General features: G+C 38.9%; 2 protein-coding genes across 15 annotated transcripts; one reads left to right on the top strand and one right to left on the bottom strand.

Annotated features, from left to right (window-relative positions):
* The first annotated feature begins 351 nt into the window (after positions 1 to 351).
* On the top strand, positions 352 to 8,767 carry LOC105057267 (pentatricopeptide repeat-containing protein At5g56310). 11 transcript variants are annotated; one of them, XR_012136731.1, is made up of 3 exons: positions 352 to 2,544; positions 5,870 to 5,928; positions 8,274 to 8,767. XR_012136731.1 is itself a non-coding variant. In XM_073248415.1 (1 exon), the coding sequence occupies exon 1, from the start codon at positions 719 to 721 to the stop codon at positions 2,390 to 2,392; it is 1,674 nt and encodes a 557-aa protein (XP_073104516.1). In that variant the 5' UTR covers positions 352 to 718; the 3' UTR covers positions 2,393 to 3,289. The 11 variants fall into 11 exon arrangements, 1 of the variants encoding a protein (XP_073104516.1); XR_012136728.1 differs by having other exon boundaries at positions 8,089 to 8,767; XR_012136726.1 differs by having other exon boundaries at positions 352 to 2,999.
* LOC105057265 (kinesin-like protein KIN-14B) lies at positions 4,566 to 10,540 on the bottom strand. Of its 4 annotated transcripts, none has more exons than XM_010939823.4 (12): positions 10,273 to 10,540; positions 9,740 to 10,032; positions 9,576 to 9,659; positions 9,285 to 9,452; positions 9,046 to 9,152; positions 8,752 to 8,930; positions 8,391 to 8,552; positions 8,093 to 8,308; positions 7,578 to 7,615; positions 7,339 to 7,466; positions 5,648 to 6,989; positions 4,566 to 4,710 (listed from the first exon to the last, which is right to left on the bottom strand). In XM_010939823.4, the coding sequence occupies exons 2-12, from the start codon at positions 9,987 to 9,989 to the stop codon at positions 4,595 to 4,597; spliced, it is 2,790 nt and encodes a 929-aa protein (XP_010938125.1). In that variant the 5' UTR covers positions 9,990 to 10,032; positions 10,273 to 10,540; the 3' UTR covers positions 4,566 to 4,594. The 4 variants fall into 4 exon arrangements, with proteins under 4 accessions (XP_010938125.1, XP_010938123.1, XP_010938122.1 ...); XM_010939821.3 differs by having other exon boundaries at positions 4,570 to 4,710; positions 5,639 to 6,989; positions 10,348 to 10,539; XM_010939820.4 differs by having other exon boundaries at positions 4,570 to 4,710; positions 5,639 to 6,989; positions 10,273 to 10,538.
* Positions 10,541 to 12,248: the final 1,708 nt, after the last annotated feature.

Below are 12,248 nucleotides of genomic sequence, written 5' to 3'. Positions count from 1 at the left end.
ATGAATAATAGAAAAAATAAAAAATGGATGTCATGGATCTTTTTCTGTTACTAGATTCATACAACTAAATGTTAAAGGTAATTTTTGAGAGAGAATTATAAGCTAAGTTATCTATACGTATGTGGATTTTATAGTTTAAATTTAAATTTTTATCTTTTTTTTCCTCTTTTTTCATTTATCACACACCATTGGAGTGCTAAAAAAATATGAAAAATTTTTCTCTCCCACTTGTTTGGTGAATAATTCCATAGATTTGCATGCACACTCCGAGCAAGAAAAAAAATTGTGATATAAAAGAAAAACTTTTCAAAATTATGTCAGATAACAAATGGCAGCTCCATCTTTGGATGTTTTTATTTTTTAAGATAAAGGGAAAAAAAAAAAGAAGGATCTCTTCATGAAATTCACGTCTCCACCCGCAAAGAAGGATTCAACTTCCTTCGCTCGAATCCACCGTTGGATCTCATAACTGCTTCGACAACTGTGCAGAAGATGGATGAAAAGGTTCCGATTTCTTTGCGATCTGTACGAGGGCGATCCGACGGACGATGTCTCGAAATAAGATAAGATCAATCATTCCTTCCCGCGAAAGATACAACCCGAACCCGTCTCGACCATTCCATGCCATTCGAAGGGACGAGAAGCACAAATCCACAGCACCATGAGATCACCGTGAAAACAAAATGCTCCCGCTCACACCCATTCTCCCTCCAAAGCCATGCTCCGACGATTTCTCTCTCCCCGATTCTTCTCCTCCCTTCCCTTCCCCGCTCCCTCTCCCATCAAAGATAACACCCATCTCACCCCACTCCCTCGTCTCCTCCACCTCCTGAACCACTCCTCCACCTTCGAACACATAGCCCAGATTCACGGCTTCATGCTCTCTCGAGGCCTCGACGCCGACAACCTCCTCCTCGGCAACTTCATCCACGCTTGCTCTCTCCTGGGTTTCAAAGACTACGCCTTTTCCGTCTTCGAACGCAAAGACCAACCCGATATCTATCTCTACAACACCACGATCCGAAGCCTCTCTAAAACTGATTCAGCTTTAGATGCCATTTCTCTCTTCAGTAGAATCCAATCCGTCGGTCTTCGACCCGATACCTATTCCTTCCCTTTCGTACTGAAGGTGGTTGCTCGATTGACCATGCTTGAATTGGGCGAAGAGATTCACGGCCAAATTGTCCGAGTCGGGCTGCGTTGTGATATTCATATCTCGACCGGTCTTATTAATATGTACTCAGCCTGTGGAGACATCCAGCATGCCCGGCTTCTGTTTGATGAAATTTGTCATAGAGATGTTGTTTCATGGAATGCGATGGTTGCGGGCTATGTCAAGGTTGGGGATATGGACAATGCACACGCGCTTTTTGGGTGGATGCCCGAAAGGAATGTGATCTCGTGGACGACGATGATCGCCGGCTATGCTCAGATGAACCGCCCGGATGAGGCAGTTGCTATTTTTCGGCGGATGCAGCTGGAGGACGACGTTGAGCCCGATGAGGTCGCATTGTTGGGAGTTCTTTCAGCTTGTGCTCAGTTGGGTGCATTGGATCTGGGAGAATGGATACACGGTTACGTAGACAAGCATAGGTTATACAAGACTGTTCCATTGATGAATGCATTAATAGATATGTACGCAAAATCTGGAAACATAGATAAAGCGATGGAGGTGTTTGAGAATATGAAGCATAAGAGCATTGTAACTTGGACCACGATGATTGCTGGGTTTGCTCTGCATGGGCTTGGAAATGAAGCGCTTGACATGTTTGATCGAATGGAGAGAGAGAATGTTAAGCCAAATGATGTTACTTTTCTAGCCATCCTATCTGCTTGCAGCCATGCTGGACAAACTCATCTGGGTCGGTGGTATTTTCGCCGCATGCGTTCATTGTACAACATCAAACCTAGGATTGAGCACTACGGATGCATGGTTGATCTCCTTGGTCGGGCAGGCTTTCTAGGAGAGGCATGTGATCTAATAAGAGATATGCCATTTGAGGCAAATGGAGCCATATGGGGAGCTCTTCTAGCTGCTGCTCGGATCCATGATGATGTTGAGCTAGGACTGCAAGCCTTGAGGCATCTCATTGAAGTTGAGCCCCAGAATGGTGGGAATTATATCCTTCTATCTAATATTTATGCAGCACATGAGAAGTGGGATGATGTTGGAAAGCTGAGGAAAGTGATGAAAGATAGGGGAGTAAATAAAGTGCCGGGAGGGAGTTCTATTGAAGTTGATGGCATGGTCCATGAATTTACCTCCAGAGATGGATCTCATCCTTGCTTTGAGAGGATATACAGAGTTTTGTATGAGATAAATGGGCACTTAAAAATGATTGGGTATGTTCCGAGGCTTCATGGAGGACTCCTTGATTTTGAAGAAGGATAAAAAACAACCCAAAATGGAGCTTGGAAAATGAATGAATTTTCACTTTAAAGTGATACTTCCTTGGGCCATGGATATAATAAATGTGTGATGATGACAGATTTATGTGAAGCAAGAGATGAAGAGGCTCTGTTTAGAACTATACAACTTGCAATGTAAGTCTTCTAATCAGCAGGGTCTTTGTGCATGAGTTTAGTTCCTACAGTTACACATTTCAACTCAGAAGAAACATCAGTCTTTCATGACACTGCAAGGGATATAACCATGCAGTGCAAGTTTCTGCTAGCCTCAAATATATTTTGGGACAACGAGAGACCAAGTGAACGTTCATTCAACTCAGACCTATTGACTGTGCATCAGTATTGCGAATAGATACATCCCATTCCTCATGTGCTTCATCTGCCATTAGCAAACACATAAAACAAGTTGCATCACAGGACTCTCATGGTATGGAAAATAAGGTCTAGATAATGGCTTGTCAAGTAACTGACACTGGATTTGTCCAACTGAACCACACATTCATATATAACACAAGGTGAAAGGCAACAGCACAAATCCATTGAAAAGTTCGACAAGAGCAACAAAACAAAATACTATATGCTGTATAATGGTAGGTGTTGAAGGTGACTTGGGGTCTACAATGCTTTGAGCATCTTGCAATGATCGGTTGGATTGAATTAGCTTTGGACCATGATTTTTCCATGAACCGTCCCTGATTTTTGGACATCTCGTTACTGTCCTGTTCTTGTTGGTTGCAAAACTCTTTCAGATTCTTTTTACTTGTTTTGTATACTTTTTCCCTTGCTGTGAAACTTCTGCCACCTGTTATTTCATTGATGTAGGGACAGAACTTGCAGTGTCCTCATCTTATTTTTTATAAAAATATTTCATTGAATGATATTATTTTACTGTTTCTCAAATGAAAAGATAAAATTCATGTCCCTTGGATTTGTTATGTATGCTATCTTCCATTTACTCCAATATTTGATTAATAAATTTGATAATTTGAGAGTGGATTTCTGGGTAGTGAAGCTGTACACCTTGGAACAACACAGGAGGTTTTTTGATGTATATTTGTTGATCGTCTAGCATGTCTGCATCATGGGACTATTATCTGTATCTATTGATATTTTCTGCATGCATATGCTTAATATTGTTGCTTCTATTCGATATACTTTTTCTATACAAGATTTTATCTTCATCTACTCATTGCCATTTGATGTGTTTTGATGAAGGATATAGTTTGGTGGTTGTTTTGTTTTTACACTCTATCAAGCACCTAGAACTATAATCTGAGTCCTATAAGAGAAGGGATTGCAAAAGAGATCAGCTTTTGCAAACCAATGCAGACAAGAAACAATATATATTTGACAAAGAAATTGAGTAAATCATGGAATACATATGGATGTAGTTGAGTAAATTTAATTACTCAGAAACAGAAAACATGCATGAACATTGCTCTTTACATTAGCTAAAACAATAATAATATATAACGCTAAAGTTAATCTCTTCTCAAAATGAAACCAGATCCTCTCCTCACAAAATGTAGCTCTAGACCTCATTGGCGTAGCCAAAATATGATCTTCCATATTGATAGAACCACTAGTGACTGCTGAAGACCCTATAGTCACTGAGAAAGCTTTCTCCTGCTGGTGGTTGCATATTGATACCTGAAGTCATACTTAGCTGTCTAAGTTGATATATTCCTTTGCATGATATTCTGGAGGATGAATTTTGAACCTTCGCTTTGCCAATTGTATCATGTTCTTGCAGATATGTGAAGAGGCCTGGCTCTCTTGTGCTGCCACATCACCTTTTAATGGTTTAAGCGTAGGTTCTTGACATGCATGCACTTTCAAAGCACTCAAGCCATCACATATGTGTGAACTCACACAAATACATGCATGCATAAGTGAATGTGCACATGCAAGTGTGTTTGTGTGCATGTGTAAGAGAGAGAGATAGAGAGAAAGAGTTGAAATGCATAAATAATACTCAATAGATAGTTGAAGCATAATTTTAACATTTGTATTGCATTTGATATTTTTGAAAAAAAGCATAGTGCTGTATTCTGAAATTATGATGGGTGATATTTGATGAGCTGCAACTTGTTACCTCTGCAGTGTTGCAAGTCTGAGGCTCAGTTTTGGTCTAAATCCATCTGGTTGGGAAAGACAAAAAATAAATGCAACCATAAAAAATGCTTTAAAACATTAAACCATGAAAAAAATCATGCCCATATCCTAGACTGTGAATTCCCAGCCCTAGAAGTGCACTTGCCCATAACATCTGAAGAGTCTGTCGAAATTGTTGATGTATTCCTGAAGAGAAATCAAACAGAACTCAATGTAAGGCATTAAAAAATATTGCTAATATACATGGGTGCAACCAAGTTCCACATAGTCATATAAAGAAAAGCTAGGACAATTATACAAAGAGTAGCTTAGTGGATCGTTGATGTCCTCCTTCTGATAGAGAAGTTATTAACTGGGCTAATGGTATTTGAGTCCTGGTTGCTGATTTCTGTTTAATGCTAATGCCTTTTTGCTTCTCCAGACCAAACTCCAAATTTTTGCTGGATAATGATTAGTATATGAATCTATATTGCTTCAGAGAAAGTCGTTAAAAAAGCCATGTCATCTTGTTTAGTTTAAGAAAGAAATATCCTTAGCTATTATTATGTACAAAAGCCTCTGGTCCTTGGGATTAAACTTGGATGGGATGTTCTGGAGATATCTGTGGGAAACTGAAATAAACACATGTTTGATGTTCTCTGATTTCATAAGGAATTGGATGCTATATTAAGTTGATTCAAAAGGTGTTGATATTAAGGTGTATAAAATTGACTCTAAATGTTCTTCTAGAGCTATCAAATTGTGGAAGAGTTCCCATTGGAAGATTTGTTTTTGGTGGGAAAGCATTCTATATATATCATGTGCATACATCTAAAAGGAAATAATAAGTGATGGACTATATAGCCAACTGAAAATTTGATAATCTTCATAATCTATTAATAATGTCCCCGTGAGAAAACAAATGGGTGCTCTCCCTCTTTTCTCCTTTTTCTTGGGTTGGATTCTTTTGGTGAAGATTGTGTGTAGTTGAAACTTTAATATTCCCTGCTCCTAGATTGTAATTATTTTAATCAAAAACTAAAATACAGTTAAATGTTGATGCCTAACCTTCAAACTCGTTGGGATTTTTTCTTTTTGTTGTGATTTCTTGAAATGTTCGTGGCTAGAAAATTACCCGTGTTACCTGTGCAGTCTTCTTCATCTTTGAAGCTGGTACCATTTACTGCAGGGTTTTCTGTTGCTGCATTCTTATGATCAGTTGTTGGAAGATCATTGTCTGTAAATAATGTTCTTCTTGCTCTTCTAAAATACAAGCATGGTTCCTCAGCATCTTCCATCTTTTTTTGAGACCCACAAAATTCTTGAGTATAGCTTTCCACTGATATTGTGTTTTCTTTGGATACAGGAGTTTGTGCTTGCGTTATAGAAGATTCATTATCAACCTCAACTTCAGTGGTGCTTTCAGTAAATTCTTCTTGATGTTCTGGGCTTAATTTTAATTTTTCAGCTGTTTGATCATAATCTTTGTTCATATAGTACTTGGTCTGTGTCATGTCAAATGACGAATCAACTGAGAAACTGTCTCTTTCATCCATTGCCATGTTCTTCAGAGATTTTTCAGGAGACATAGCTTCACCAAATAGCTCTGTCGTATCATACAATTTAAGCTCATCTGTAAACTCATTCACATGCTTGTTGCTAACTGTTAGTTTTCTGGTAGTAACACCACCTAGCATTTCTGCCTGGTCATTCTTTCTTTCAAGGTTCCGTTTATTGCATCGGTCACTTCTTTTCTCAATTGGATTAGCAAGAACTCTTTTACCCTGATGAGTATATGCACTTATTTGCTCTTTCATTTGTAGATGAAGCCAACTGTCAATGACTAAGTGCTTCTTCTCGTTAATCTTTTCGGCCTGAAGACTTTCCGACTCACTGACACTTCCCTGGGAAAGAGAAGTCACCATACTTCTTGGGGACTTCTCCTGTTCAGGGAAAATTACCTTTTTGATCTCATAATCTGATGCACCCTGACTACATTCTGTTCCATCATCTGTACTATTTCTCCAGTTCATACAGCTAGTTGTGGATATGCTATGTTCTGAGCCACATTCAGACTGCCAAGCAACATCCTTTGCTCGGGAAGTTATGGATTCAGCATAAACAGAGGCAGGCCGCCTCTTTGGGGGAACTGGTGGTTTCTTCCTAGTATTTAAAAAATTCTGGTGATCTAAATCAGTCTTTTTTTGACTGGAAATGGTTGGCCTCATATATCTAGGCAGGCTAGCTGAATCTCCTGAAAAATCTGGGACATTTTGTGCATTGATTGGCCCATTAGACTGCAGCTCTTCAGTGGATAAGTATGAAAATTCCAAATGGCAATCATTTAGTGACTCAGATCCTGTCAAAATTCTCAGTCTCTCATGGAGAGTCTCCATATCTCTTCTGACATGCTGATGTTCATTCTCTAATTGTTTCACCTTTTGTAACAGTTCGGACATTGCAACTTCTTTCTTAGCTCTCTCTTCCTGTTGAGAGTCAACAGTCAGCATCCCTAGAAAAGAACATTGATTCCCAGTCTGCCGAAAATGTAATTACCATTCTAGGAAAAGTGCCAGTCTAGTTTGTGATTTGTGTGTAGGACTAGTTATTAACTCATGGAGTATTGACATAAATATTTCATACATGGAAAATTTGCGGACACTGGGACACTGCATAGATTCATAGAAAAGTCAGAGAAAAGCAGGGAAAAATATATCATATAGTATCTAATTGTTTTTTGCATGTCATATGGAATTTTGTTGACTTGGATGGATCACCATTGTTATGCTAGAAATACTTCACTATAATATACTAAAATGAATTTCAAAATCTTACTGTTGGTTCTTCACTTTCGAGGTGGATGCTTCTCACCCTTGTAGCAAAGCCTAAGGAACAAATAGATTCACATAAATCTTCTTCTTTGGGACTGACGTGAACAAGCATCAAAGTTTTTGAGTCAGAACCTGTAACCATGTGTTCATAAGGTGAGAAACATCGACAAATTTGATGTACCTGTTAACAATAGAAATAATAACCATGATTGTACTTGTTGAGAGAGATGTTGTAAAAATTACCAAGGGAATCTCTAAGCACTTGTGTAAGCTTGCTATTCCTGTCAAATACGGAAACTCAAACTGTATTCAAATATATTAATAGAACAAGACATAGTTCACTAGATTGAATTCCATCTTTTTTCTGAGTTGTTTAAATTGGTTCTCTCGCTAAATAAGCATTTTGTCCCCATGTATGACCACCGCATTGATCTAATTTTAATAAAAAATCAACCATAGGTCATGTAAAATCATACAATCAATGGAAACTTGCTTATATTGCAAGCAAATGGTTGCCCTCGTCTCAGTGCTCAGCAAAGTTGAGTCTAATAGTCTCGTTAAGTTCAAAATGGTCATTAAACTTTTTAACACACTTGGAAGGTTGCTGCTGGATGAGACAAATTTACATATCCATCAATTTAATGGAAGGATATAGGAGAAAAAACTATGCCGGTTGTATATATGCTGGTTGTATATCTGCATTGAGAGCAGTGATTATGTATATGTTATTATGATTTTGCGGTTCTTGTTATAGGTACCTGTAAGGCACATGAGGTTTTTTACTTTGGAGTGCACTGATGACATCTCCAAGGGCTGACAGTGATAGATTGATGGCTTTTCCCTCTTCGAGCCTTCTTCCACTTGCTTTTGTCTTTAACAGGCGTTCACTTCCACCTAGATCAACCATCCAAATCTTATTTGTTTCCCTTCGTCTCTCAGGTACACCGAGTGAAGTTAATGTTATGCGGGTCAGGCTGTCCTGAGCAGAGAACATCCATTCCTGTTATTTGAAGATAGCTCGCATCATTCAGAAAGTGCTACAGAAGGCATAATTACCAGTGAGATCTGCTTGATGTGGAATTAGCCTGGGTAGAAGCTGTGGATCTGAACCGACTTCCCAGCTCATATAATCTTTTTACTTGCTCATAGTTACTCACTTTGATTGCTACTAGCTTCTCAATCTCGATACCACCATCTGGGCTCGTTTGGATCGAAAGGCTGTGAGCAGATATTGACAAGTGATATCAGCAACGATTGTTATCTATAATTCTTATATATCATTGTAGCTATTCATATATTGCTAAGATTGTCCTCATGACTGCAGCATTCTGAGGTCATTGTCTCAAACATAAGGCATCTAATTGGCATTGATATGCACGGCCTCAATAATGTCATCAGTTCTAAAATAAATGCTCACCTTGGCGCTTTATGAACCCTCAGCCTTTTGCTTCTGGGAACAAGCAAATCTCTTAAATTGCCCATATAAATCTCAAGCATACTGAAACTGAACAGGAATCTAAAGTTGCTTTCTGATGCTTGTTCAAATAGTTTCTCAATACCACGTGGCACGGCACCTGGATTATCTGGCCTGCCCTCCTAAAGCATTTAAAAAATAAATCGACAAGACTAGGAGGATTGTATTTTATGAATTCCAGTAATTATCTACTAAAAGCATTCAAAGCATGATAAGAAAAATAGAAACTAGTCTTACCATAGTGTAAGTTTTACCAGTGCCTGTCTGCCCGTAAGCAAAGATGCAAACATTATAGCCATCCAACGCAGATTTGATCACTGGCTCAATTTCAGAAAAGACTTCTTCTGAAGAGTTTTAAGAGTGCAATATCATGAATATATTCTTTCTGGAACTATTTCTTTATCATTACTGGTAAAGTTTTATCATGAACTATTTCTTTAACATATTTTTAAGAGTATCTCAGCTGAGGCATTCACCTTGTGTAGACTGTTGGTGGAAAACCTTATCAAAACTGTATTGTTTACTCTTATTCTCTGCAATTCTTAAGAAAACATTAGTTGAATCCGATGTTAGCACAGATCTCTCATAACCACCATTTTCTCTAGGAAGAAATGGCCTTGTACGGCAGAAGACACGGATGTTCCCTGCAACGCCAATATTAGAATCACATCTGCTACCACTCTCATCAGGAGCTAACTCATTCATAAGAGATGCATTTCTGAAGAGAAAAACGAAGAACCAAAAGATTTCAGGATCAAAATTGTCACCTTTTAAATCTAAAAAGTCATTCAATGCCTGTCTCTTCTCCAAGTTTAATTGGTTTAGTTGGGCATTAAGACAAGCAATCTCATCTGTTAGCAATGAAAAAGGTGAGAATCCTTTTCTGAAAATCATTAGCTAGTTTTGGAAGACATGAAACAGAGAACAATACCTCTAATCTTCAACACAGAAGCATCCGTTTCTGCATCACTGCGACCAACATTTTCCACCCTATCCAAAACCAGGCCCTTTTTACGCGAATCACCGGCTAGTTTGGCAGAGGACAAGTCCTTGATTATTCTTGAAACTGAGTCAACCCAAGTGGGAGTCAGATTTTTGTTGAATCCCACAAGTGATTGTATAGATTTTGACAGACTTCGGATGGATTTGCTTCGTTTTTTCCCTTCATAAATCTCATCCATGATTAGACGACTTCAATATTTCTATAAACTGGTACTTGATAATCTGGAAGAAACAACAAACGTTCACAGAATCAGGCATCAGATAATCCTCTACTTCACTATTTTTTTAGTCTATTATTGCTTTTATCAAGTATGAACTTTCTGAGCAAATACAACTAGTGCAGGAACTTGAACAGAAATATAAGTGAAATCCAAAACATAGAAATCTGGAGTGTTGAAAGGAAGAAATAATAAAAGAAACCAGATAATAGATATGAACTGCAACAAAACTATAGTTTCTGACCCTCTTTTTTCTGCCTGAGCTGATATTTTATCTGAGTTTTGCGTACAGTGAAACGAAATGGGAGGTTGGAACTACCTTTCAGGAGCTCCATATAAATAATACATTCTACCCCCAGCTACTTTCCAACTAGTCCCTGGGAAGTCGCTGTCTTCCCCTGAAAAAAGGTTAATTTCTACTCCAAGGCATCGCTTCAGCTAACACATTTATCCATTATTTTCTTACTCAAAGTTTGGAATGAGACAATCCCTTGCCTTGGGAAAAAAAGAATAAATCAAATAAGGCAGAACATGGAAGTCCAATGCGGAAATGCAGAATATTCATAAGAAGAAAGTTGAAATATTTTTTTCTTCAAAAAAAAAAAAAAAAAAAAAAAAAAAAGAGAAAAGAAAGTTGAAATATCACAAGCTGATTGATGTTGAAGACTAAAATTTCTGATTCTTATATCAGTCAAAAAGTGACGTCCGGAACACTTAGGACAGGGGCCTGCAGCCTACTTGAACATCTCTCTATCAAGACTACTCCAAGAATTTCTCTGTGCCATAAGATGTGTTCTGAAGTTTGGAGCTTTGGGCTTTGGAAACATCAACAAAAGAGTGAGGCAGATAACAATTCATAGAGAGAGAGAGAGAGAGGGTTATGGATTCTAGTAATATAAAAAGAAGCCCATCATATGATTAGTGGCGTTTATATGATACTTAGTTCTAGTGGTCTAATGATGTTCTTTAGGTAACTGAAATCATTCTTTTGATGGCTGCCATTAGGCTTACCTACCATTTTTGCTGCTTATTCTTTCAGAATTATAGATATTCCCGAGTGCTGAAGTTCCTGTAGTAAAAGTCTTAACAAGCCACCTAAGTAGCCAGCCAATCCGCAGAAAAGTCAGAATAAGATAATTCCCCTCCAACTTCCTGAATCCTGATGACCCCGTCATCTTTCACGACCACAGCCATCATAAAATATGATGTTCCTCCTTCCAATGCAGATGACATTAATGCCCAAAACCCAAGGGCCATTAGATAGTTGACCCGTGACCTAGAACCAGTCCACCTTCTAATTAATTATTATTTATTTTCAGCAAATATAATTACTGAAATTGTTCATTGATTTGGATCATCAAAATCCATGGTCCGGACTTGGTCTAAAAGTACAAGATCCTTCAGAATTCATGTGTTATGCCGGACCTATCATAGAAAATGACTTGGAGTTAGCTTATGGCCCATCCGAAGGACATGGCTTGAAGTCCTGTGGCCTTTCCTGGCACGATGCCAGTCCCGTTTATCCTTGCATATTTGGCTTCGCATGGACTTAATAAGATGGAGGACTGTAGAGAGTAGGCTCGTTGGTCATTTTGATGGGACCAGGAGGAGAGCACTGCTGTGAGCCGGAGAGGGGGGTGGACCCCAAAAATGCTCCCAGAATCGACCCGTGACCACCACGGGGGACCAATGAAGTAGAGGGTCCCGCGGAGCTTTGTGGGACACCACCAACTCCAAGGGAATGTACTCCCAGAATCATGACAATGGCTTTTTGTTTGCATTACTTTTGGGCAGATGGGTGGGTGCAAAGCTTTTATTTGCAGCAGAGGAGTTACTTCACTTGTCAGCCAATCCTTTATTTATTTCAATCATAGAATTTTAATTCTGGAGTAATTAGTGGAGATCACAGCAGGTCTTTTAAAATTTGGAGGGAGTTTATAGCCAGTCTGGACTCTGGCGACTGGGAAGGGAGCAAAGCTGGGCCAATGGGAGATAGATTACTCAATGCAAACCAGTGGGGCGTCTTATTGCTTGTAGCCTAGCATTGGGTGGGGCCGGAACCAGGGCAAGGGCAACTGTTGAGACTAATGCCCCACACTCTTATGTGTTGTTTGGTCGCGGTCTAGAAGTTGGAAGGGGTGTCCCTTGCACTTTTAGGAGAATAAGGCTGTTCCACAAGATAGACATATTTTCGTATTTGATTGACGAACATGTGGAGAG

The sequence above is a fragment of the Elaeis guineensis genome, chromosome 14 (genome assembly GCF_000442705.2).
Source record: "Elaeis guineensis isolate ETL-2024a chromosome 14, EG11, whole genome shotgun sequence".
Taxonomy (NCBI): Eukaryota; Viridiplantae; Streptophyta; class Magnoliopsida; order Arecales; family Arecaceae; genus Elaeis; species Elaeis guineensis.
The sequence above is the reverse complement of the archived record's forward strand: the minus strand, read 5'-3'. Positions and strand labels throughout refer to the sequence as shown.